A 23,803-nucleotide genomic window follows, 5' to 3' on the forward strand; every position below is an offset into this window, starting at 1 on the left:
ACCACAAAATATGAGATTACAATTCAAATTCCAGCATTTTCCAGATAATAAGTGGCAGAGTTTTCTTGCCACCTAGTAAGCGTGTTAAATCTTTCATTCCTTCGCTTGAAACATGAAGTCGAATGTGAAAAAACAGTACAGATACTATTAGGGAAGCCTGGTGTCTTTTCCGCTATGTAGTCCTGACTCGATTCATCGACGCACTCATCACGGTTCCATTATCGCATGTGGCAACGATGACATTTTACCATTGAACAAAATACTCAAAATATATAAACGTGTTTAAATGACCAAAAAATAATAATAATAATAATAATGTTAACTTCTCAGATAGTGTTGACTTTTTTTTTTTCCTCCAGTAGTTTCGCCTAAATATACAAAAATGAATCGCATTTTCAGAGCCCTCCGAGGATGGCCCTCACCATGCCATGTGATTGCAGAAAAGGAAGTGCAAACAGCACATCGTGGTCATCTGACATTTCATTTTCTTTTGACACGTCAAAAGTTAACCCCCCCCCCCCCCCCCCCCCCTCCTTTTCCAGTTACAGAGGAAAATAGTAGCTTTGTATTATCGCCTATAAAATAATTGGGAGATAAATTAACTGCTGCCATATGGCAACACCATGCAGTAAAGGGTTCACACTTAACTCACCAGATGTACAACACCTGACATTACACGAACACTGACACACACAGCTTGCAGAAGTTCATGGTACCATGAATTGGTATTAAAGATATGGCCAAACCAATACAATCAGGGTGCATCAGGGTGCATTACTGATAAGACACAATCTCTCTTATTATATGGAAAGGTGATCGAAAGGAACCTCCTTTCCCACTGCACAGCTTGTCCCACTCTTGTCGTTCACCACCTTCACTGTGCTCGTCTAAAGAAAAGAAGATATGCCCTTCCGGGCTGTCTGATCTACAGCTCAGTCACTTCAGAAATGTAGGAAGCTGCTACTCAGAAGGATGCTATCATTTTTCCATTCATAGCATTCTGTAGTCGCACACTTGTAATAACGTCAGGACGCTACAATGGCAATTACACACCAACACCGGCAACGGAACCACCTAAAAGTTGAAATGAGAGTGCACCGGTGTATAATTTTACATACTGCAGTACACCCAATTTTACAGACTGCAGTCTGGCCTGCGCAGATGATTGAGTCATGTTCTGTGGTTTTCATGGAGGCTCTGCTGCAGGGCTGAAAACCATGTTCCGTATCTGAAGACCACACCTACCTGAAGGTCAATAAATAACCAGGGTTTTCACTCTTGAACTAGTTTACAGTCTCCACATAAGCACAAACACACCAAGGAAACATGTAAGAGACAGCAGAGGCGATTTAAGGAAGCGTACGGATTCTTGAATCTTGAAGACGCGCGTTCGGCTAAATATTCATTTAGGCTGCCGCTCTGCACGGGTTCAGCTGTGGGATTTCACATCCAGTTATTTCTGACCTTGGTAGGGTTCTTCGCATTTACCACCTCCTGTCTGGCGAAAAACATGTCGTCACCACAGCATGGTCCATGATCAGGATAAAATGACGAGGTATGAAAAGCAGGACAGAACAGGAGGCTGGAAAAGCAAGCATCTAGCTGGTTTGGCAATGACTTTGTAAAGTTGGGTAGGGTAAAAAACAATAAACTGACATCATAAGAGTCTCATTTACAACCATAAAAGTAAATGAGTGACAGGCGAGCATACAGGGGAGATTCCAGAAGATATTCCGGGTGCACCTTCTTCAAAAAATAATAATAATCTAGTCCGTGGTTTTCAGAGTGGGGGCCGCAGCCCCCTTGGGGGTCACCAGGGGGCGCCTGGGGGGCCTCAACAATTTGGTGTGAAAAATAAATGCATGTTTTCTCTCTTCTCAGACAACCACACACAATCAATCACTAATGTAATGTAAATGTGTCATTATTAATAAAAATAAATAAATAAAAATGGGGATATATACAGAAGTCTGTATTTTTAATGTGTTTTAATCTTGCAAAATGTTAATACCATTTGACGGGCCTTGCCCTGGAAAAGTTTCGGAACCTCTGATCTAGTCATATTTTCTCTGCCTTGCCTTGTTTTGTTTTTTTTAAAATGGAATTTGAGGGTGGCATGACCAGCCATGTGCACTCTGCACAAACACTGACAATCAGATGAAAGTCAAGGTTCGGCTAGGCACATACATGCCAACATTGTGGGTTTCCTGTCACATGCATGCAGCATGTGTGTTTGAAAGAAAGAAAGGAAGGAAGGGAGGGGTGCTTCTCTTTCATGCAGCACTACTTCTCAGTGCCCTTGGTAATGAGAGCTACATTGGAGGCCTTAGTAATAGTTCCAGGTCGACTCATGTCTTGTATTAAAACAATAAACAAGGCTTGTTTCGTGAGTCAACCCTTCATGAGTGTGTGTTGGCTTTTTCATCGTGTAGCCTTTAGATAGCTTGGACAAGAGAGCTAACGTTAAAAATCGATCACACACACACACACACACAACAACAAAAAAAAATCAGTGGTTTTCTTCAGAAAAGGTGGTTTGATGAGATTGAATATGAAGAGCAGACATTAATAACTAAAGATGAATGAACTGTATAGGCCTGTCCATGTCTAGCTAGATTTATAAACACTGTAGGTGTACATTAAGTTTTAATGGAATGCCGTTGGTGTGAATTCACCACCGGAAGTGTTCATGGTAACTGAGGACCCCCCCCCCCCCCAAAAAAAAAAAAAAAGACAAGTGTCGCGTGCCATGACTTACCGAGCAGAAGCAGTTTCACCTCTCGCGCTGCTTTCTCGCCATCTTCGCGGAGGTTTTTGTCGATCATTTTCGACCTCTCGGCGGCCGCCTTGTCCTCGGCGCTCACCGTACAGCCCATGGCTCCGAGTAAATTACCGGCTCGCTGCACAACTGCGCTTTAAAAAGCCAAAACCAAAAAAAAAAATCAAAAACAAACCCACACGGTATACCGAGCTGGGACGCGAGAAAGCTTGCAGGGTCGCGCGCAGTTATTCGACCGTGTTTTTTGTTTTTTTTTTGCTCAACAGAAACGGAACGGAAATGGAGAAGAAGGCGCACGCGACGGATGACCACAAATATGTCACGAATTCAAAAAGTTGCACTCGGGAAATGTAAAACAGAAGGCCTGCGACGCTCCATCAACCGGATGACGTTAGAAATCCACACACCACGCAGTCAAAGCTCTGGACACAAAGTTACCGCGAGGCGGTTTCTCACGACAGATCAATGGTCTCGCGCCTAACGCTTTCAACCCGACAGTTACTTTCAGGTGCTAAAAGCGTGCACACTGGAGCGCGTGCACTCCAACGCACTAACCAGTTAAAACGCCAAAAAATAAAAAACAACAACCCTCACTCAGGCGAAATTCTTCCTCCCAGCTGTCCTATCCACTCGCATTAAACAGTTGACAGCACAGACGTGACCTGATGAAGAAAGGGGAGGGGGAAAAAAAAGCCCTCATAAACCTATGGTTCAGCGCAGCCACGCCCGTTCTGCCTATCAACTTTATAAATATATATATATGCGGAATGAACAGCGCGCGAGCCCGCAGAAACCTCAAAGCGCGGAGGAGAAGCTAGTACGCATGCGCCTGACAGCCAGCTGCTGGTGTACTGTGGGAAATGCAGAAATTGCATGTTTTAAAAAAAAAAAAAAAATGGCAGTGTAAATGCGTGTTTTAAACGCACATGGTGCATACTCTGCGTGCGTGAATGTACACGGTTCGGCACGTGAGGTTACAAAGGCACGCTTTTCAGAGGATTCAAAGGGACTCCGAGAAAAGGATCTGAAAGTGAGATTTTGGCGCCCTCGCGTGTATGAAACTGTCACTGCGAGTTAACGTGCAATTCAGATGGAGTAAATTAAAGTCCCTTATTATATATATAATTTTTTTTTCTTCTTCTTCTTTCAACACCATCCAACAAAAATGATGAGTCTTTGATGATCATATATACATTAGAGCACAGTGAAATTCTTTTCTTCACATACCTCAACATGTCAGGAAGTTGGGGTCAGAGTGCAGGTTAGAGCCCATGATACAGCACCCCCTGGAGCAGAGAGAGTTAAGGACCTTGCTCAAGGGCCTGATCACAAGGTCAGGGGCTTGAACCCCTGACCTTGTGATCAGTCACCCAGAGCCTTAACCACCAAGCCAACACTTCCCCCACTCCACTAATCGAGAAGATGGGTAGAACGCAGGTCAACACCTCCATGATCTTCTGAGTCACAGATGATCTGTCAGACAGACCTCAGGTCACGCAGCTCCGGAGCACCACAGGGAACTGTGCTAAACCCATTCCTCTAAATGCTGTACTTTAAGTACAAGTCGGATCTCTGTCACCTGTGACGACTCTGTGATGGTCAGGTGCATCATGGATGGACTGGTAGATAAGTATATGGACCTGGAGAGCAGCTTTGTTTAGTGGTGTGAGAGGAAGCAGCTACTCCTCAGTGTGGCCAAGACCAAGAAGATGGTGGTTGACGTCGGGAGGAAAAGGACCACAACCAGACCGATAAAAATCATGCGACCGGATTTTGAGCTTGTCGAAAAAAGTTATCCAACACCTGGAAAAAGTTCTATTTAAGTGTTGATTTGATTGAACAGGGTTTGCAGTAATCAGGCCTGGTCGTGTCTAGTCCAGCTGAACCCCATCAATAATATAGTTTCATAGATTAGTATAGAAAATACTTTTTTCACACGGATCCAGTTGGTATGGGATAACTGTTTGGCTTCAATAAATAACATTATGATTTTAAAAATGTATTTTGTGTTTACTCAGGTTGCCTTTGTTTTCATTTCTGAAACAATTTAGAATGAGATCAGGATGGGGCAAATACTTATTCACAGCACTGTATCTATTTATTCATATATTCCCCCAATGTGAAAAAGATATTGAGTCCTATAATTATTTAGTGAGTTATTATTAAATAAATATTTGCGGATTTTTAAATAAATAATAACAATAATGATAATAATAATAATAATAATTATTATTATTATTAACAGCTAGCATTGCAGCTGTTGCTATATAGCTACACCTATCATTTTTAATACTTTTACAATGGCAAAAATTATTATTGTCTTTACTGTTTAACTTTTTGATCTTTTGTTAAAAAAAAAAATTCACAAAAATACTCTGCTCTCATGGATATCAAACAATTGCAAACACAACACAGGTTTATCAAAAAAAATCTGTTAACTATAGGTGTGCAACAATTATTGGCACTCCTATGAACTCATATGAGAAAAATATATCTGAAGTATAGTCCCATTGGGGTTTTTAAATTTTTTAGTGCACATGGGTGACTAGGAACAGGAAATTGTTCAACCATGACTTCCTGTTTCACAGGGGTATAAATATGAGGTAACACATATTCCTCACATTCCCTTAGTCATTCATAACATTGGGTAAGGCCAATATAGCTGTGACGTGCGGCAAAAGGTTGTTGAGCTTCACACAATGGGAAGTGACTATAAGGAAATAGCACAAGCATTGAAAATGCCCATTTCCACCATCAGGACAATAATTAAGATGTTCCAGTCCACTGGAAATGTTAGGAATCGACCTGGAATTGGACGCGTGTCTATATCGTCTCAACGCACTGTGAAGAGGACGGTTCGAGTGGAGAAAAAATCTCCAAGGATCACAGCTGGAGAACTGCAGAAGTTAGTTGTGTCTTGGGGTCAGAAAGTCTCCAAAACTACAATCCGAAGTCACCTACATCACAGTTGGTGCTTAGATAACAGAGCGTTGTCTAACACATTGGTCAGTATTCTCCTATAAGTGCTCAGTTGGTTTGAGATCTAATGATTGCGAAGGCCACAGGTTATGATTTACATCACTTCCATATGCATTAAACTGGATCTCATGCATTTTGGATGGTGGCATTGACATCTTGGAAGAAACTATTACCATGAATCAGAATAACTTTGAATTTGCTTGCAGTGACCATTCCCTCTAAGATTTAGATTTATTGCCATTTGCACAGGTACAAAGCAGTACAGGTACACTGGAATTCTTGTGCTTAACTCTGATTCAAATTTGATAAGAATGACACAATAAACACAACATTACAAAAAAAGAAACCCTATATATACATATTAATTTAATTCAGCAAATAACAAATTTAAAGTTGGGACGCTGTGTAAAATGTAAATAAAAACAGAATGCAATGATTTGCGAATCTCATAAACCCGTATGTTATTCACAGTAGAACATAGAAAACGTAACATGTTTAAACTGAGGGAATATACAATTTTACAGAAAAAAATCAGGTAATTCGGCACACGGTGGCTTAGTGGTTAGCACTTTCGCCTCACACCGCCAGGGGCGGGGTTCGATGCCTGCGGCTCTATGTGTGCCGAGTTTGTATGTTCTCCCCGTGCTGCGGGGGTTTCCTCCCCCAGTCCAAAGACATGCATGGTAGGCTGATTGGCGTGTCTAAAGTGTCCGTAGTGTATGAATGGGTGTGTGAGTGTGTGTGTGATTGTGCCCTGCGATGGATTGGCACCCTGTCCAGTGTGTACCCCGCCTCGTGCCCCATGCTCCCTGGGATAGTCTCCAGGTTTCCCCGTGACCCTGAAAAGGAGTAAGCGGTTGAAGATGGATGGATGGAAAGAAGGTAATTTTGAATTTGACATCTCAAAAAAGTTGGGACAGGGTAACAAAAGGCTGGAAAAGTAAGTGTTACTAAAAAGAAACAGCTGGAGGAACATTTTGTTAATTGGCAGTAACAAGACTGGGTATAAAAAGAGTATAAAAAGAGTATCTTAGAGAGGCAGAGTGTCTCAGAAGTAAAGATGTGATGGAATCTGGGTGGAAGAATATGTTGCTAAAACCTGTATATACCTATCAGCATTGATGGTGCCTTTCCAGATGTGCAAGCTGCCCATTCCATAGGCAGTAATGCATCTCCATACCATCAGAGATGCAGGCTTTTGAACTGAGCACTGATAAAAAGCCGGCTGGTCCCTCTCCTCTTTAGTCCTTTTTTTAGAGGACACAGCATCCAGGGTTTCCAAAAAGAATTTCAAATTTCGATTCGACCACAGAACAGTTTTCCAGTTTGCCTCAGTCCATTTTAAATGAGCTCTGGCCCAGAGAAGACGGCGGCGAACTGTGTCCACAGACACTGAGTTCTGGAGGTGTTTCTGAGGCCATGCAGTGATTTCCATTACAGAATCAGGCCTGTTTTAATGCAGTGTCGCCTGAGGGCCCGAAAATCACAGGCATACAATATTGAGTTTCACCCTTGTACCCTTGTGAGATTTCTCTAGTTTCTTGGAAACATTCCATGATATTATGTACTGTAGATGATGAGATATTCATAGTCTTCGTAATTTTACATTGAGGAACATCATTCTGAAATCATTCCACAAAATGTAGACGCAGTTTTTCACAGATTGGTGAACCTCTGCCCATCTTTACTTCTGAAAGACTCTGCCTCTTCAAGATAGTCTTTTTATACCATACAAAATCACCTTATTTTTTCTGAAAATGGTATAGTTACTCAGTTTAAACATTTGATGTGTTTTCTATGTTCTTTTGTGAATAACATATGGGTTTATGAGATTTGCGAATCATTGCATTCTGTTTTTATTTACATTGTACACAGCGTCCCAACTTTTTTGGAAATGGAGTTGTATTAAAAAAAAATATTGGGGGACAAGTGGACCCAAACCATGCCAACAAAATGCCTCCCACAGTCACCATTGTTTCTTTTAAATTTCACAGTATCCTTTCACAGAGCGCATGCAGAATGGTGAACTGAAATGGGTCTTCAGCAAAAGGAGTAGAATCGCATACCCCATCAATAAGCTCATCTCGCACGTGTTGGTGGCCTGATAACTCTGAAGTGATATTGTGTTGAACCTGGGGTTTTTGTCCAAATATATATCACCTGCTTTTGTTGACCAGTCATTTGTCATGAGGGGGACTGCTGAGCATTCCTTGCTATGCCCCATATGCGCCCTAAGGCAGTGGTTTTCAAAGTGGCGGCCACCAGGGGGTGCCCGGAGGGCCTCAACAATTTGGTCAGAGCCACCAAGCCCATCCCTCCCACTAGTATGTTTTCTCTTTTTCACTTTCACACACACACACACACACACACACACACACACACACACACACACACACAATCAATTCAGAAGTCTGTATTTTTAATGTGTTTTAAAGACATCTTGCAAAAGGGGGGCCTCGGTCAAATGTTAATGCCATTTGGGGGGCCTTGCCCTGGAAAAGTTTGGGAACCCCTGCCCTAAGGTATTAGGTGTATCAGACATCAGTGATTTGACCAGCTGTAAATCTGACAAAGAGGGAAGGCCTAACCAAAAAAAATTGGCCTACTGGGTAACTGACATAATTACCTTAGTCTACAGGGACCCGATACATGCACTCTGTCTAGTTTTAAATACAGAAAAATTTTCACAAATAGTCACTTTGTGACTTTGTTGAAGGTCTCATACATAAGAAAGTATCCAGGTCATATCCAGCCTAAACCCCCCTGTTGGTTAGGCACCGTTCATGGTATAAGGTTTTAAATACTAAACCAGCATTGTCAGGCATCACCTATATCTCCATAGAAAAGGACCAAATATCTTAAATATACGTCTGCAGTATTTCCAGGAAAATCTAAAACATGCGTGTAAAAAAACAAACAAAATAAAACACAACCATGGGCTAGAAACAACTAAATATTTTTCTTTATTGTTAAACTAAAACCAGTTCTGCTATTTACACTATACAAGCTTGACAGGCATGGGGTGTTTACATTTGTGTATTACCACCATGTAGTCACAAAAAGGCAATAATCATGAATTCATGGCATTTAACATAATCGTAATTAACAATGGGATAATTGTATAGAGTGACTGTCTGACATATTGAAAACTCTGGATGTTAAAGATGCTTTGGTATGAGCTCAGGTTTCCTGATGGGTATTAGCAGTTTTTGGTTACATGAACAGAACAGATTTGCAGTCTATAGAAAAAAGATCAAATAGGTCAAATACATCAACAATAGCTACTTTGTCTTTCAATACGTTTCAAGAAGTTTGAAAATACATGAAAAATAAAAACTGTCCCTGTTCAGGCGAGTTAACAGACTTGGTTTTGTCAAGTCTGTAAATCACTTTTACTTCATAAAGTAAAGCCTGTGAAGAAGTTAGCAGAACAGAGCAAAATGCCAATAATCAAGAGCTGTGTTGGGAACCACTGCTCTATGCTACAATCAAAAAAACAAAAAAGCAAAGTAACGTTTGTAAATGTAATATCGGATTTAAAAAAAAAAAAACAAAAAAAACTGACCAAATGATCTCGGTCATTCATCATTATCTTAAAATCTTCTTAACTGTTTTCCCTCACATCAAGCAAGCATAAATTTAATACCCCAATTTTGCAATATACCACTTAATGCAAAAGTATTTGTATGGAAATACAGCTACAGCCATTACTTTGTTTTTCATAGCATAGTCTTCATCACCCTGTTAGTGATGATAATCTGTAAATATCTTGCACTAATATTAGAATGCAGTTTTCAGTGAAACAGCCGGACGTTTCCAAAGATTTCAAGTCAGAATACGGGCAATAATGAGAATCTCAACCTGTTAGCCACTCTCATCCGCAAGGACTCAAATATTTTGCTTTTCATTACTTCCTAAGGTCTATGCGCAAAAAAAAAGTTGCTTTTCCTAACAACAGATGTCAGTTTGTCACTTAAGCAGTGTTCCTGTTGTACAAAGGTGATGGCCATAGACTAGGAAGCCATTCTTCTTCATTTCCAACACCTAGACGTTGAATGCTTTTACATCTAAGCTTTATTTTGATTTAAATTTTACACACAGAACCCTTTCGATTGGCACCGGTGACCGACACCGACTGATATTAAACACCGCATAAGTGAATAGTCACTGTTGCTGCCCCAGCACAGAAAGGCCCATAGACACCAAGTACATTTCAGATCGGGGTACACAACTAACACTAATCATTACACTCGAAGCTCAAAGACGATCCTTTACTGAGAACGTCAATAAGGCACAAGTCACATTAAACACCTCAATACAGCACAGGTACAGCAAAAATAGAGGATGTGAGGTTTTGTTTAATCCATATAAAATACACAAACACGTCATTCCTACATGTCTTATTCTGTCAAAATCCGTGAGTATATCTTCATTCATGATTTTTACTCATTTAACTGTCGATATTTACAAGATACCTTTTTCTTAAACCGTCTGCATAAATCACTTAATTCATTTGAATACTGAAAATGATTACATGGTTAAATACAATCTGCATACATTTGTGGTTCAAAAACTCATCTTGACATAATACTTAGAAAATATTTCATACCTCATAATAAATATTTCTTAACTTATTATGTATGTCTGAATCTCTTTTATGTATGACTGAATCCCATACTGCGCACTTTTCCGATACTGAAGGAAGTCCTACCGTGATATATTTAAGATGACTTCAGCACCGCAGACCTGTTTCTCTAACAGCAGCTGATATTGGTATATAAAAACACACAAGCGTACACTCCTCTTATATCCACTGCTAACACTTGAGAGCAGGAAGCAAAGGAATGCCCAGAACGATCACTAGAGGTAACACATATTAGAGCCAAAGCTACTACAGATGAATATTCTGTCTCTTGGAGAACAGCATGCAGTTTCCAACATGTGAACTTGATCCAATGCTTCATTCTGCAGAGCATAAGTAAAGTTTCTAGACTAAAGTTTCTCAACTTTCTATAACATGTCACACCTATGGGTGATGATAAAAAAAAAAATTTAAAAAAATGTAAAAATCTATCTTTTTGCATTATTATTATCATCATCATCATCATCATCTATGCTACTATCAGAAGCATAACAAAATGTTGTTTTATACAGAGCTAGCTGAAGATCTGGTAGAATAAAATGAAGAGTTTTGAACTGAAGGCAGATGGAGGGGGAAAAAAAAACGTTCTGGAAGTAAAATGAGGCTGCCTTCAAAAAGATAATACTGAATTATTTGAGACTGAAGCCTGAAGGTTCAGAACCCATGGCAAATTCAAGGCAATTAGCCTGCTAGTTTTTCTCCCTAACCTTGGAAATCTAATGCACCCAGAACCCCAACGGTTAAGAGCCCTCATCCATTAAAATTTTCATTTCTATTTTAGTTTCACTGTTGTATTTTTTTGTTTTGTTTTTTGTATTTGTGTTGATTACCTGGTTCAGGTGTGTTTGGTGCTGGAACAGAGAGCTAGACTAAAAACAAAACATATAATATACAAAAATGTGCTTCAGCTGAGCCACGCTCAACCTGCTATATAACAGTAATTTGTTTCAATACACTCCTCTTATCAGTCACACACACACACACACATAAACTTGAACTATCCTCTAGTGGCCACCAGCAGTACTGCTGCTTCCCATAGTCCAGTCGATGATGATAAAGCTCAAACTCATAGTCATAAACAACACGCCCAAACCAGCAAAACAGGCAGCCTGAGAGAGAGAGAGAGAGAGAGAGAGAGAGAGAGAGAGAGAGAGAGAGAGAGAGAGAGAGAGAGAGAGACTTTACTACTAGCCACAGGTAATCTAAACGAGTTTGTCCAAGGTCACATGCTAAAGCTGGTCTAATCTGCAAGCTTTTTAACTCCTCACTATGATTACTTCCTTCCTAAGAAACAGTGAATCATAACTCTTGTTTCAAAATACAAGCTCTTCAAACTGATGTCTGAAAAGTAGCTCACCAGGATTTTGGATGTGGAACGCATGGGCTCAACATCTTTGGGGACGATGCGGATATAAAAGACAGCAGGGAAGATGAAGATGAGGCAGGGAGCAGAAGTAGCACCTGAAAGAGGAAGAGGACAAAACATGATACGCAGGATGTTGGTTTTTTGTGGGTTTTTTTTTTTTTTTTTATTTTTTTTTTACATGAACACATGCAGAACTCAGTTATGAGACATCAGCTTTAAAAGCAACTAAATATACAAAATCTAATCACACTCAATCGATAAGGATAAAGAAAGAAGGAAAGAATGTAATTAAATGAAGAATTTTAATAATATATCAGACGTACTAAGAAAACAACTTATAGAAAGACCAATTTATAGAACACCAAACATTCTATAGATTATATATATATATATATATATATATATATATATATATATATATATATATATATATAAATAAGAAGAAGAACGTATTGAAATCATTCTCATGGCTGCATCAGGAAGCTGTCGCAAGGTTACGATGGACTTTAACAGGAAGCATGGTAAGCACACACCACACTGTTGCCAAACTTATGAACCATCCACTGAGGAAGGCACAACCGACATGGTGCTCGCAACCATATTCCCCTACGTATGGAGACTTTTGGGATAACCTGTACAATCCAGCCCCAGTTCTCTTTTTTGGTACAATATCAGGAATGCTTCCTGAACACAATCCTTTGACATGCAGCTCGTTTTTATAGAGGGTGACAGAGAAAATATTGACTTAACGTCTCTTTCATCCTCAAGGCCAGTGACAGATCAAACAGAACCAACTTCACTATCAGCCCTTGAGAATACACAGTGAAGTTTATAAAAGGCACAGTGCAGTACAGATGGGGGGAAAAAAATCCACGTTTTGTGTGGCTGCATAAAGTATACTGCTGTAAAGCGTACTTTCTATCATTTGATTAGCAGCTTGGTCTAACTGGACCTTGGCTATCCATGTGGTTGAGATGGCCCATTTCTGTTGTGACTGAAAGACTCACCAATAATTCCGAAGATGCCAAGGATGTTGGGTGCAAAGATGACGAGCATGTTGATGAACGTGAGGAGGGTGATGGCGATGAGGATATGACGGATCCAATTAAATGTCTTATTGGGGAAGATCATTTGCTGAATGGCCCGGCGCACCTGGTGTGTGCACAGTCATGAAGGAGGAAAACAGGATTCAGAAAAAATGAAAGACTGGGAATAATACACAACCTGCACCAGCAACAAGCCACCTCCGAAGCATTAGAGAGATTCTGAGTGAAGCTAAATGACCAGAGTTGTGTTCGGGAGACGACGTGTGTATACTCACCGGGAACAGCACAATTGGCACAGTCAGCGTGACAGCTGTGAGCACAGCCAGTCGTACACACAGGATCAGAGTGTCATAGGGTTCAATCCTGCTATACGTGTGCAGCAGCTCTGCCTCCACGCTTTCTGCAAGAAGAGAGCACCGCATGGAAAAATGCTTACATTCGCCACAAGTACCTGTGTCAGTCTGAAAGGCACTTGAAATCCCGACTATAAATCCCCGAGAATGACGGCACTTATGCCACAGCGCTGTTGGATTCTTGATAATGATTGGTTAGATGGTGATTAATTTACAGCACGGCTCCGACCATAGTTCAAATCCCTCGGTTTATATTAATGCCCTCTAACGTGTTATAACGTGTAATGCGTTATCGTTTCTCCACATGAATCTAAGGCTAATAATAAATGATCTGAAAAACATCCCAAAAAAAAAAGTATAATCGTTGACATGGTGACGATTTCTGTATGGAGAGGGTTATGTAACATTCATAGAAGGAGTCTTCAGTGTAAGTGCTTTGGAACGGTCAAGTGAGAAGGCATTACACTCCACGACAAGCTGCATTCATTTTTTTCTTATTAACATCATCATAGGGAAAAAACAGAGGCTGGTGAGGGATCGACTGTTTATACTTGCTATCATAGTGTAAGTAATAACTAACAGGAACGAACTTGTTTCGGACTACTAAAGCGTGGCATGTCATTCTGTATTAAACAGAAACGTTCATCTTTGGTATAGCGCTGTGGTCTAAGAGGTATAAAACACTTTGGGACAACACATCACATCACCCTATCGTTGATTATTTATTATTAACAACATCCCCCCCATCAAGTTATTCCTTACACAATGAGGGTTAATTAGATCAGACGAGAATGATTTCATTTGCTAAGTGATCTCTATTCTATTATTAGCAATACATTCAATCAGTTCATGTGTTCAGCCTGTTAAGCTTAGGGTGCGCTTGTAAGAAAAGGAATGTAGCAGTTGTCTACAGTGCACAAAGATCTGAGAGGGACAAAAGTCGACTGTGCCTCACCGTAGAAGGTCAGATAGCCGAACAGGGCCGCGAGGAAGTACATGACGTACATAATGAAGATGGAGATGTTAGATACCTGCTGCATTTTCTTTTTAGATGGGCTGAAATCAGACAACATTTAGATTCGTTTGATTACAAACCCTACGAAACCACCTGCATGAGCAGCTTGTTCAGGTTGATAACCATGATCAGAGAGAGAGAGTTGCGTTAATGGTACAGATCAAATAAAAATAAAGTCCGAAAGGTGAATATGTCTTGTTTGAAAACTTCAAATTGATTTCACACTAATGAATATGACTTATGGAATATGTGACAGTTGTGCAGTGGGGGCTTAGTGGTTAAGACTTTGGGCTACTGATCAGAAAGGTGCGAGTTCTATCACCACTCTGCCCCGATTGATTGATAGATAGCTAGATCGATATAGAACTCACTTGCGCAGCTCGGTGTAGATGGGCAGCACTTCAGGGTGACACACAAAGGCAAATGCAAGAATAGGGATGGTGTATGCCGTCTAGGACACGGGTAAAACAATGTTACACACTGTCTTGTTTGGTCTGTCCATACTCTAATTATAAAGGGTCAATCATACTTTCCTGCCATTAAAGTGCCACTACACAAGAGCAAACAGTACCTGAGAGTTCATAGTGAACATACGAGGAGAGCAGTGCGCATCGTCCACCACATGTCCATCGTGGTGAATGTCAGTCATTGGCAAAGCTGTTGAGAGCAGGTGGACGGCTGTGTTATTAGCTGAGAACTCCTCGAATGGGCAAGGAATGTGGAATTTCTTATAGATGACCTGATGTGAGAGAGAAGCAAGACACTCTGTGAAAGTTGCACCAGGAAAGCTCTGTTCAGATTCTTTACATTTTTCATGTTTAGACATGATTTTGTCAGAAGACGTTTACAAATGGACCACCAATGGACCAATGTGCACCAGATATTGTCTGGATGATGGACCAGTTTTACCACAGCAGTGACACTAACATAAAGGCATAGTCATGTATATGATGCTGCTCTGAGTGTTGCTGGATTTCTAACCCTTTCATGCATAAATTATAAAAACCAATCCAGATTTCTAAATGGTTTTACCACTCAATAATGGCGTGCCAATTCAAATTCATTTTTTACTTTGTCTAAAAATCACTAAAACGCAACTTAGCAGGCATCAAAAGACATCAGAGGAGTAAAATGGGATTTAAAAAAAAAACAAAACAGTACTAAACAAAAAAAATCTTGTCCCACAATTATTGAAAATGCCATTATATTACACAAGAAAAAGTAGTAACCAAATCCATACTAAGAGACACGATACAGGTGACAGCCTAATACATAAATGCGGAGAGCAACTGAGCGTCTACATACCGAAATGAGGAAGAAAACCATGCAACTGAGAGAGAAGCCACTGGTGTAACCTAGGTAACCTGTCGGGTGAAAAAAAACACGGAGGCGTGTCAGTGTAGCACCATCATAGACTAAGCAGGACTTTCATAACTAATCCTCTCAATTTATAGAAGAGATAAATGAGAACACTATCAGAGGTGCTCTTTTCAGTAAGAACCAACATTCATCTTTAAGATGCATCCAAAACCAGCTTGGCGTGGCGTGGCGTGACATACATATTAGCTATACGTACAAACGCGTGCAAAAGGCACAGAATTTTGTTTGAACATTTTCATGCTTTGCCAACACATTTCCTAACTTAAACAAAGCGATATCGTTCTTAGTTATACCGCGGCGCTGATCAGTTTTCTACAGCAGCAGCTCTGAGAGTAGTGCCAGCTGTATTTCAAAATAACAGCGTTCGATTAATGCACGTCTTCTAATGTCTCCTGATATTATTTCTATAGTGACTGACTATTCACAGAGACTATTCACTATTTCACCACGGGACCATTAACTCTTCAGAGAACGTCACACGTGATTTCTCTGTAGCATGACAAGCTGCTGACTATTTAGAGTTGCTATAATGCAGGAGATAACAGGAAATAACATGTTTTGTAGCTGTTCCGCAACAGTAACTATAAATAGTTAATAGACAAAAAAAAAAAAAACAACAACAAAAAAAATGTAATGAAATGCATTGCCCAAAAAGTTAACATCAATAATACGTCATACAAACTAGCAGGGACAATTCAATTGTGAATGGTGCTAGTATGTCAGAACTTCTTTTCTATTACTATTAATATGTTCGCATTTTAGAGAAAAGAGCTGCAAGAGCTCAAAAGAAGTAGTGCCTGTGACTGTGGGAGAGAAAGAGTGAATAGCGCAGAAGATAAAAGGTGTCACTCACCGAGCTGCTTCATGAGGGCTAAAGGCAGAATTATAGTTACAGAGACCAGAACCACCAGGTAGTTGCCATTCAGGTACCACTCTCTAAAGCAGACAGAGAGAAAGACTAAGAGTCCATCCACCCATATTGTGTATTGCTTATCCTACACAGGGTCACGGGAAGCCTGGAGCCTATACCAGGGAACTTGGGGGACACCCTGGATGTGGTGCCAACCCATCATAGGGTACAATCGCACACACTCACACACCCATTCACACATTACGGACAATGTAGAGATGACAATCAGCCTACAACGCATTTCAACGGACTGGAAACCGGAGGACCCAGAGGAAGCCCCTGAGGCACGGGGAGAGCATGCAAGCTCTGTGCACATGGGGGTAGGTGGGAATCGTAACCCCCACCCTGGAGGTGCGAGGCAAATGTGCTACCCACTAAGCCACTGTGCCCCTGTGATTCATTTGGCAGATAATTTTCTCCAAAGTGCTCACAAGTGAGACACAATCCACACATATAGCTCAGCATTTGCGAGTTGTGGCTGTGGCTCTTTGCGGCTCTTCAGCAGTGACGGGGTTTGAATTTACAAATTGCAGGTCCCTTAACGATCAAGGTTCTGTTTTATATTCCGTCGTATGTTTTGTGACAGCTCATGATTGGTATTTATTGTCCTGTCAATGTACAATAGCAATGTGAGCAATTTTCATGCTTATAGTGCGCAAAGTAAATCACACAGATTCCCCAGTCAAGCACACGGCCGTGCACCTTCAAATGTTTAGAGCAAACTTGGATCAGATGACAGAATCGCTCATTTATGCAGTGCTGATGATATATGTTCCGCTTTAATGCCGTTACTGTAAACGAGACAGGCGCAGGAAACATTTGGCCTGCTGGCACCTGAGACGTGACTGTTACGTCCACCCGAGACCTTGAGTAACCTCGAACCTTGCACCATGTGTTCAGTGCAGACCTTGTTCTATTTTCAGCCATTACTGTAGCTAGGCTGCCCTCTAACTTTGAGCTCTCAAAGCAGGAAAATGACACAGATCAAAGAACAATATGTCAACGTGTAAAAATCATATAATATAAGGACCGAAACTAGAAAGACACTGGCATCTCATCTGAAAATATGTGTACAGGCGTAAGTATGCCCGAGTTGCCATTCCTAAACACCTAGCCTACAGCTAAGCATCTGTTAGCGCCCACAATTCCTTGCGGACTGAGCATGCGCATATATCTCCTTTCAGTGGATTTTACGAATAAGGTGTTTACATGCAGCACGTTTCCGATTAAAAACAGGCAAATTCACAGGGTTGGAATCAGAATTTGGGGAATCGGAATATTGTCTTAATCTGAATTAAGACGAGTCTTTACACGAATCGATACTAATCGTAAATGTAGTCAATGTCTACCTACGTTGTCATTCACACCTAACAGGATCCGCCCACCGAGTCATGAAGTAATGACCAACATGTAAACTGGCCAAGCGTCGATAAGAATTTACATGCGATCCAGCCAATGAGATTAGAACATTTGGATTTCATTACCTTGATCGCCTCACAGACCGTTCGTACGTGTGTATGAAGAGAATTGAAATATTTGAAATGGACATTTCAACATTTTTAAAGGAAAAAACAGCATCGACCAGGTTTAACACTTGAACGGAAAGATGAGGCTCCTTCTGGAACCTACTGTTTAACTTACTGATCGGACTGTAATTCGGCACCGGATCTGTTCAATAAGGCTGTCGCTGAACAGCCCTGTCACGGTTAAGGGACAAATAGAGATTTTATCACTGTATTCCTTTTTTTTTTGTGTGTCATTTTTAGATTATGTCTCTAATTCGCATGTGTGAGTGCAGTTAAAGTGTCCGACTCTCCATTGCGCAGTCGCAGTCTTCCGAACACACACACACACACACACACACACACACACAAAAAACTTTGTGATATGATATCCATGTGTGACTCGCATAATCTATAATGGGTTTTTACTTAATCTGGTCTGGATGAGTAATGTGGTTTGTGTACGTCTTCTCTCCGTGTTTAATTCTACTTGGCTTGCACAGCATTAAGGATGACTTTCAGATGAATGTCTATAGCAGTGGAATAAAGCGGGTAGTAGCTGTGAAAGGTTTTCAGTTCACCTCAGGCCAGTGTGGCATTTGTTTATTTTAATAAGCAATGATGAAAGAGTTGCCGCTTTTAAAAATGAAGATGCTTTGCTGATGTAACGTTTAAGCACAAGCTTAAAACGTATTTGTTTACTCAAGCCTACCCTGACTAGATTCTGTTCTACTTTCTCCCTCTCTCCTTTCGCCGAGCCCCACACGAATTTATGGAGATACTAGAGATCCAGATCCTTTCTGCCTCTGGATGGAGCTCAAATCTTCTTTAATTCCAGACTGCTGGGACTACGGCTGCTCTTAACGCCATACAGACTTCATATAAATCCATAATGAACTTTTTCACACTAACTGTTGTTACCCAGATGAGGACGGGTTCCCTTCTGAGTCGGGTTCCTCTCAAGGTTTCTTCCTCTTAAAACATCTTAGGGAGTTTTTCCTTGCCACCGTCGCCACTCAGTGGCTTGCTCAGTTGGGATAAATTCACACCTTTAATATCTGTATACCGTGTTGATATTTCTGTAAAGCTGCTTTGAGACAATGTCTATTGTAAAAAGCGCTATACAAATAAAATTGAATTGAATTGAATTGAATTTTAAAGTGTATCCTGTGCGTTATGACTATGGGCTAAGCCCCGGATATCCACTAGCCCTAGAACCGCCCCTGCTGTCAGCTAAAAACAGCAGCACTCAAATGGTGAGTAAAGGCACGGAGAGTAGAGGGAGACAGTCATACATATAGAAAATTTGGTATTTTATGCAAAGTGTTAGGTTGAAGACCAATAATTCTCCTTTAGGAAATCTTTTTCTTTCAGGTTATGGTTAAATGCTCATGACCCATGATGATTTAGCTCCTCAACAGTGATCAAGAACATAATGTGAGCCTTTCTGAGGTGAAAATTGTTCAAACTTACATAAATATTCATTCTAATCCATACTAACGATAAAAACAAAAGCAGACAGTCTTACGACTGACCGGTTCAGTGCCAGATGGATTTTTTTTTTTTTTTTTTTAAAGAAAAAGTGTTAATTAACTTTACCTATCGCGACGGCTTCAAAAGTGAGTATCATGTGCTGCTTCCTCAGTGTTGGCGTTACATTACCAGTGTCATGTGGTTATGTTGGCTGTGAAATATGGACTGAGGTTATTCTATAATGCTCTGGGTCTGCATCTTATCTGAGGCTCAGAGTTAGGCTCTGTCACCAATCGCTGTGAGGATGAGTGATAATAACCTAGACACTCACTTGAGTTGATAACATTACTTTAGCATACATGTTAGACATTCCCACCACCTTTTTGAGAGTTAACGATAACATAGCATTACAGCTGTTCACCATGATGTAATACAGAGAGTGGGTTAACGCAAGCTGCAGTGATTAGCATTAGGCGGATAGGTTACGGTCATGTTTCTTCATGTATTGGGTGAATGTTAATGCCGGGTAACAGGTGCAGACAGTCAGTGGATAACGGAACTTAACTAGCGCAGTAATGTCGAGGCCAAAAGTTCTTCACGAGGTTAACGTGACAAAAAGAGACGATGGGGTTTAGGTTGTAATGCTTTCCACGATCTCTGTAATGTTGGTTGACTTAATTAGATTGTGCAAAAAAATTGACAGTGACGTGCTTAAATGCTGGAAAATAAATATTCGCAAGTCAGCTAGATTTTCCTGTGAGTCTACAGCGCCATTTTGTTCATTAGGAGAGAAGAGGTCACATTTCCAAAATTACACAATTTGGGATTCTGTAACGCAATTTCTCAGTTGAAGCCCAAAGGAATTCCATATTTTGTAGCTAACCACTAACCAACACTCTTTTAGCTCTTTTACAGCTTCTCAGATGGAAGGGAGTGGGACTCGTCTTCCCAGATGCCCGAGAGATTTGTAAGAAGATGCATCAACTCCAATTCCTACAATCTGTCAAATGTTTAAATGATTTTAATAAATGTCACCTGAATTTCATCCAGTTGTTTTGTTTATTTTGTGAGCATTTTACTCGAGTTGTTGCACACAAACAAATTGCATTTTAGGATGATTTTATGGAGGAAAAAAAAAAGTATAAACAATCTTTGTGTGGAAATGTACTAACACGCTGATTGTGCTGAAAGCAACACAAAATGTGCCGTGCTTAACTAGACGCACAGGTGTGTTCAAAATGATACCGAATCTTGCATAAACAGTATCGTGAATATTCCGTCACAGTTGCATCACATGCAATGAATCTTTAACTACACACAGGATCTGTGGTCAGTGACTGTGACAACATACTGTTCCTGGAAATGTTGCCTGTTGAAAATCCACTGGTAATGTTTGTTATTCTAAATCTGAACAAATACACTGTACACATATGCTAGGACGCACATCACAAATGACGTTAGAACGCTTGAAAAACATATTACTATCTGTCTCGGTTCCGGAGAAGTATTTAAGAACACTGAGCTACTTCATGTCTCACACATCCTTAATCCCTATATTATCTACTATGAATCTAGGGCTAGTCCTTAGAAAAGCTTTTCATTTGTGTTAATGATGGGTTAATGGTGGGTGCGTGTGCAGCTTTGTGTAGATATCAGACATCCTTGAGGTAAACTGTGTAGATAAAGTCAGACGTCCTGGAGGTAAATCATTTTTATAGACTGCTTTATGGTGTCTCTTGTGAAGTACGCCATATAAACTTCAAGTACTAGGTCATAAAAATAAATGTGAGACCCACTTGTATATTATATTTTATAAGACCATGGGCTGTCTGAATACTCGATTCTGATTGGCTGGAAGGTGTGCGTTCAAACCGTTGACTGCACAGATAGTTCCAGTCAGTTTAATCACCGTTCTAAATCGCCTATAAACAATTGTAACCATAGTAACATACAGTTGCATACAGTAGTTAAACTTAGCTTGGTTGTTAGTAGAGACGCGGCACAGATGCAGGTAATCCACACACCTACACTCTCTCTCTCATAACTATTTATTGTAAGTAATTCAAATAAATGTAATCTTATGGCACTACTTGATCTCTGTGTATGATTTAGAGCGGGCGGAGTTCTAGATCGAACGACCCGTTTATAAAATGACTAACGCAAAATAACCCTTATTTTTATCCTTTTGCTCAAATTTTGCACTGCAAACATCAATGACAGCTTTAACTTCTCAATGCTGGCAAGTGACCACGGTATAAGCGGGACAATCCACGACTAGGGGTGCGTTACATGATCTTAATGCACTCCGCTTCGCACCGAGTGGTTCTTTGCCTCCACGTTGTGCATTAAAATCATGTGACCTAGCCGTGGATTATCACCTTTCATATATTTAAAACAAACGAGTTATTGGGCTCATGCAGCTCATAAAATTAAACAAAAGGTCAAGTGAAGTTGAGACTGGATAAGGATGTGCATGGAAATGCCACCCCCACACTGTCATCTGCAACTAGAAAATACATAATACTACATACATTTCATTATGTTTTTGAGGGACATTCCTTGTCCTCACATGATCCATGCTAGCATGCTTGGTTACGATGCCAAACATGGATGTAAACAGAGGGATAGCAGCTGACTACAGCGCCAGGACAGCACCTGCTTTTAGCTTCTGGGACAAAAAGAGAAGGGGGAGGAATCAGGCAACACTACTAAGTCGCTTCTAACCCGCTGTTATGGTCCTTGTCATCAGGAGTAGGACAGAGGAGTGGTGGGAAGGTGCCAATCAGATGCTGAGCTTCAAATAACCGTCCAATTCCAGCACAATATTGCTGCCACTCCTCCTCGTCGTACTTGTTTGAGATTTTTGAGTGCGGGCCATGACAGATCACAGGTATTTACCCGTACCAGTAGCAGTACCAAGGGCAAAAAAGATAGTAGTAAGTGGATGCCTGACTGAATAAAAATAAAAATCTCACGTCTTATATAACAAACACCTAAGGTTAGAACCACTTGCTAGGTAACACTCAGAACTGGGAGTTTACTCACTTCTCTAACATATGTCATTAATAGACTGTAGGGAACTAATATAGCATTGTGGATATACACTATATGGTCAAAGGTTTGTGGACGCTTGACCATCAGACACATATGTGGGCGTTCCTCAAACATATTAAAGAATATATTTGTATGGTCGGTGTCCACACTTTTTATAGTGCCCCCCACTACCTGTCCACGTTATTGTACATCGTTCCTAAATTGAGCGTTGTTTAGAATTGACATTCCTGTGTAAATTAGAAACAGACGCTAATGATAGATGAGCTGAAACTCTGATCCAAGCTAAATCATATGATCTAGCTAATCAAGATCTTGCAGACCATGTCACACTACACAGGGCTTAGATTTAGATTCTATAGAGCGGTAAATCACCCGGCTTAGAGCAGCCATGCCTTATACACGCCAGGTGTATGGTGTCGTTTCTGTTTTTATATTTTTACTTATCAATGCTCCTTAAACATGTTCCACCATTTTACATCATAAGTTCCAGTCATCTTGACTTGAACACTACGTGTTCACAGCCAATCACTTACCCGGAGTTGCCATCTGCCCTCAAGAACGCCTGAATGACCAGAGGAAACTCGGACTTTACAATGAACAGGTAGCTGGACATAGCTGCAAAGTATAAAATATATAGGTCAGAGTTTGGAATATGCATCTTCAAGACTGCACCCATCCCTCTTTTCTACACGATACTGGCATAAAGAACTTTTTTTAATGGATGATTTATTGAATGGATGCACTGGCTAAGGAAAGAAGCACATGTGCTCTTAAATGGATTATGCTACAAGCACATGATTTGTATTGATCGTCAACAGCAGGCATGATGTATTTAACATAGAGACTCTAGGAGCGTTTGAAATTTTAGGCTGGGAGAGAGAGGAAAACGGGTCTGCAAAAAGAAGCGAAAACCCAGCAAAAGGGAAAGCCTTAAAGGGAAAGATTAAAGATCAGAAAATGAAGGACGAAACTCACAGAACTTATGCTTACATGCAAACTATTACTCAGCTAATCTTACAGAGAGTTCTATTTTTATTTTTCCTTTTTTAAATGTACGGATGGCGATTTCTCACAAGTGGTAGCAAATCCCCTTCTAATACTAAGCATAAAATCATTTATCTGTACTTCCTGTTCCCTGTTTCTGTTCGCTTTTCCAATATTGGTATTCCAAGACAAGTAGTATGAATTTGCATGTGCAGTCTGATCAATTTTGTGTGATTTTCAAGTGTAGCACGAGTTTAGTGTAACATGGAAGAAAAATCCTGTCCATCTTTAAAAAAAAAAAAAAAAAAAAAAATTCATCA

General features: G+C 40.4%; 2 protein-coding genes across 4 annotated transcripts in view; both read right to left on the reverse strand.

The window, feature by feature from the left end:
- Positions 1 to 3,592, reverse strand: part of gnai2b (guanine nucleotide binding protein (G protein), alpha inhibiting activity polypeptide 2b) — a 55,387-nt gene extending 51,795 nt beyond the window's left edge. Inside the window, exon 1 of the mRNA XM_017479717.3 lies at positions 2,759 to 3,592. Coding sequence (XP_017335206.1) covers positions 2,759 to 2,876 — 118 coding nt within the window. The 5' untranslated portion in view covers positions 2,877 to 3,592. The remainder of the gene's footprint in view (positions 1 to 2,758) is intronic.
- A 5,106-nt stretch (positions 3,593 to 8,698) lies between these two features.
- Positions 8,699 to 23,803, reverse strand: part of slc38a3b (solute carrier family 38 member 3b) — a 38,715-nt gene continuing 23,610 nt past the window's right edge. For all 3 annotated transcript variants that reach the window (XM_017479715.3, XM_017479713.3, XM_053683825.1), the window contains 10 exons: positions 23,033 to 23,114; positions 16,414 to 16,496; positions 15,486 to 15,544; positions 14,752 to 14,919; positions 14,552 to 14,631; positions 14,121 to 14,221; positions 13,088 to 13,212; positions 12,774 to 12,918; positions 11,758 to 11,861; positions 8,699 to 11,509 (listed from right to left, as the gene is read on the reverse strand). In XM_017479715.3, coding sequence (XP_017335204.1) covers positions 11,405 to 11,509; positions 11,758 to 11,861; positions 12,774 to 12,918; positions 13,088 to 13,212; positions 14,121 to 14,221; positions 14,552 to 14,631; positions 14,752 to 14,919; positions 15,486 to 15,544; positions 16,414 to 16,496; positions 23,033 to 23,114 — 1,052 coding nt within the window. In that variant the 3' untranslated portion in view covers positions 8,699 to 11,404. The remainder of the gene's footprint in view (positions 11,510 to 11,757; positions 11,862 to 12,773; positions 12,919 to 13,087; positions 13,213 to 14,120; positions 14,222 to 14,551; positions 14,632 to 14,751; positions 14,920 to 15,485; positions 15,545 to 16,413; positions 16,497 to 23,032; positions 23,115 to 23,803) is intronic.

This window comes from Ictalurus punctatus, chromosome 11, assembly GCF_001660625.3.
Source record: "Ictalurus punctatus breed USDA103 chromosome 11, Coco_2.0, whole genome shotgun sequence".
Lineage (NCBI taxonomy): Eukaryota > Metazoa > Chordata > Actinopteri > Siluriformes > Ictaluridae > Ictalurus > Ictalurus punctatus.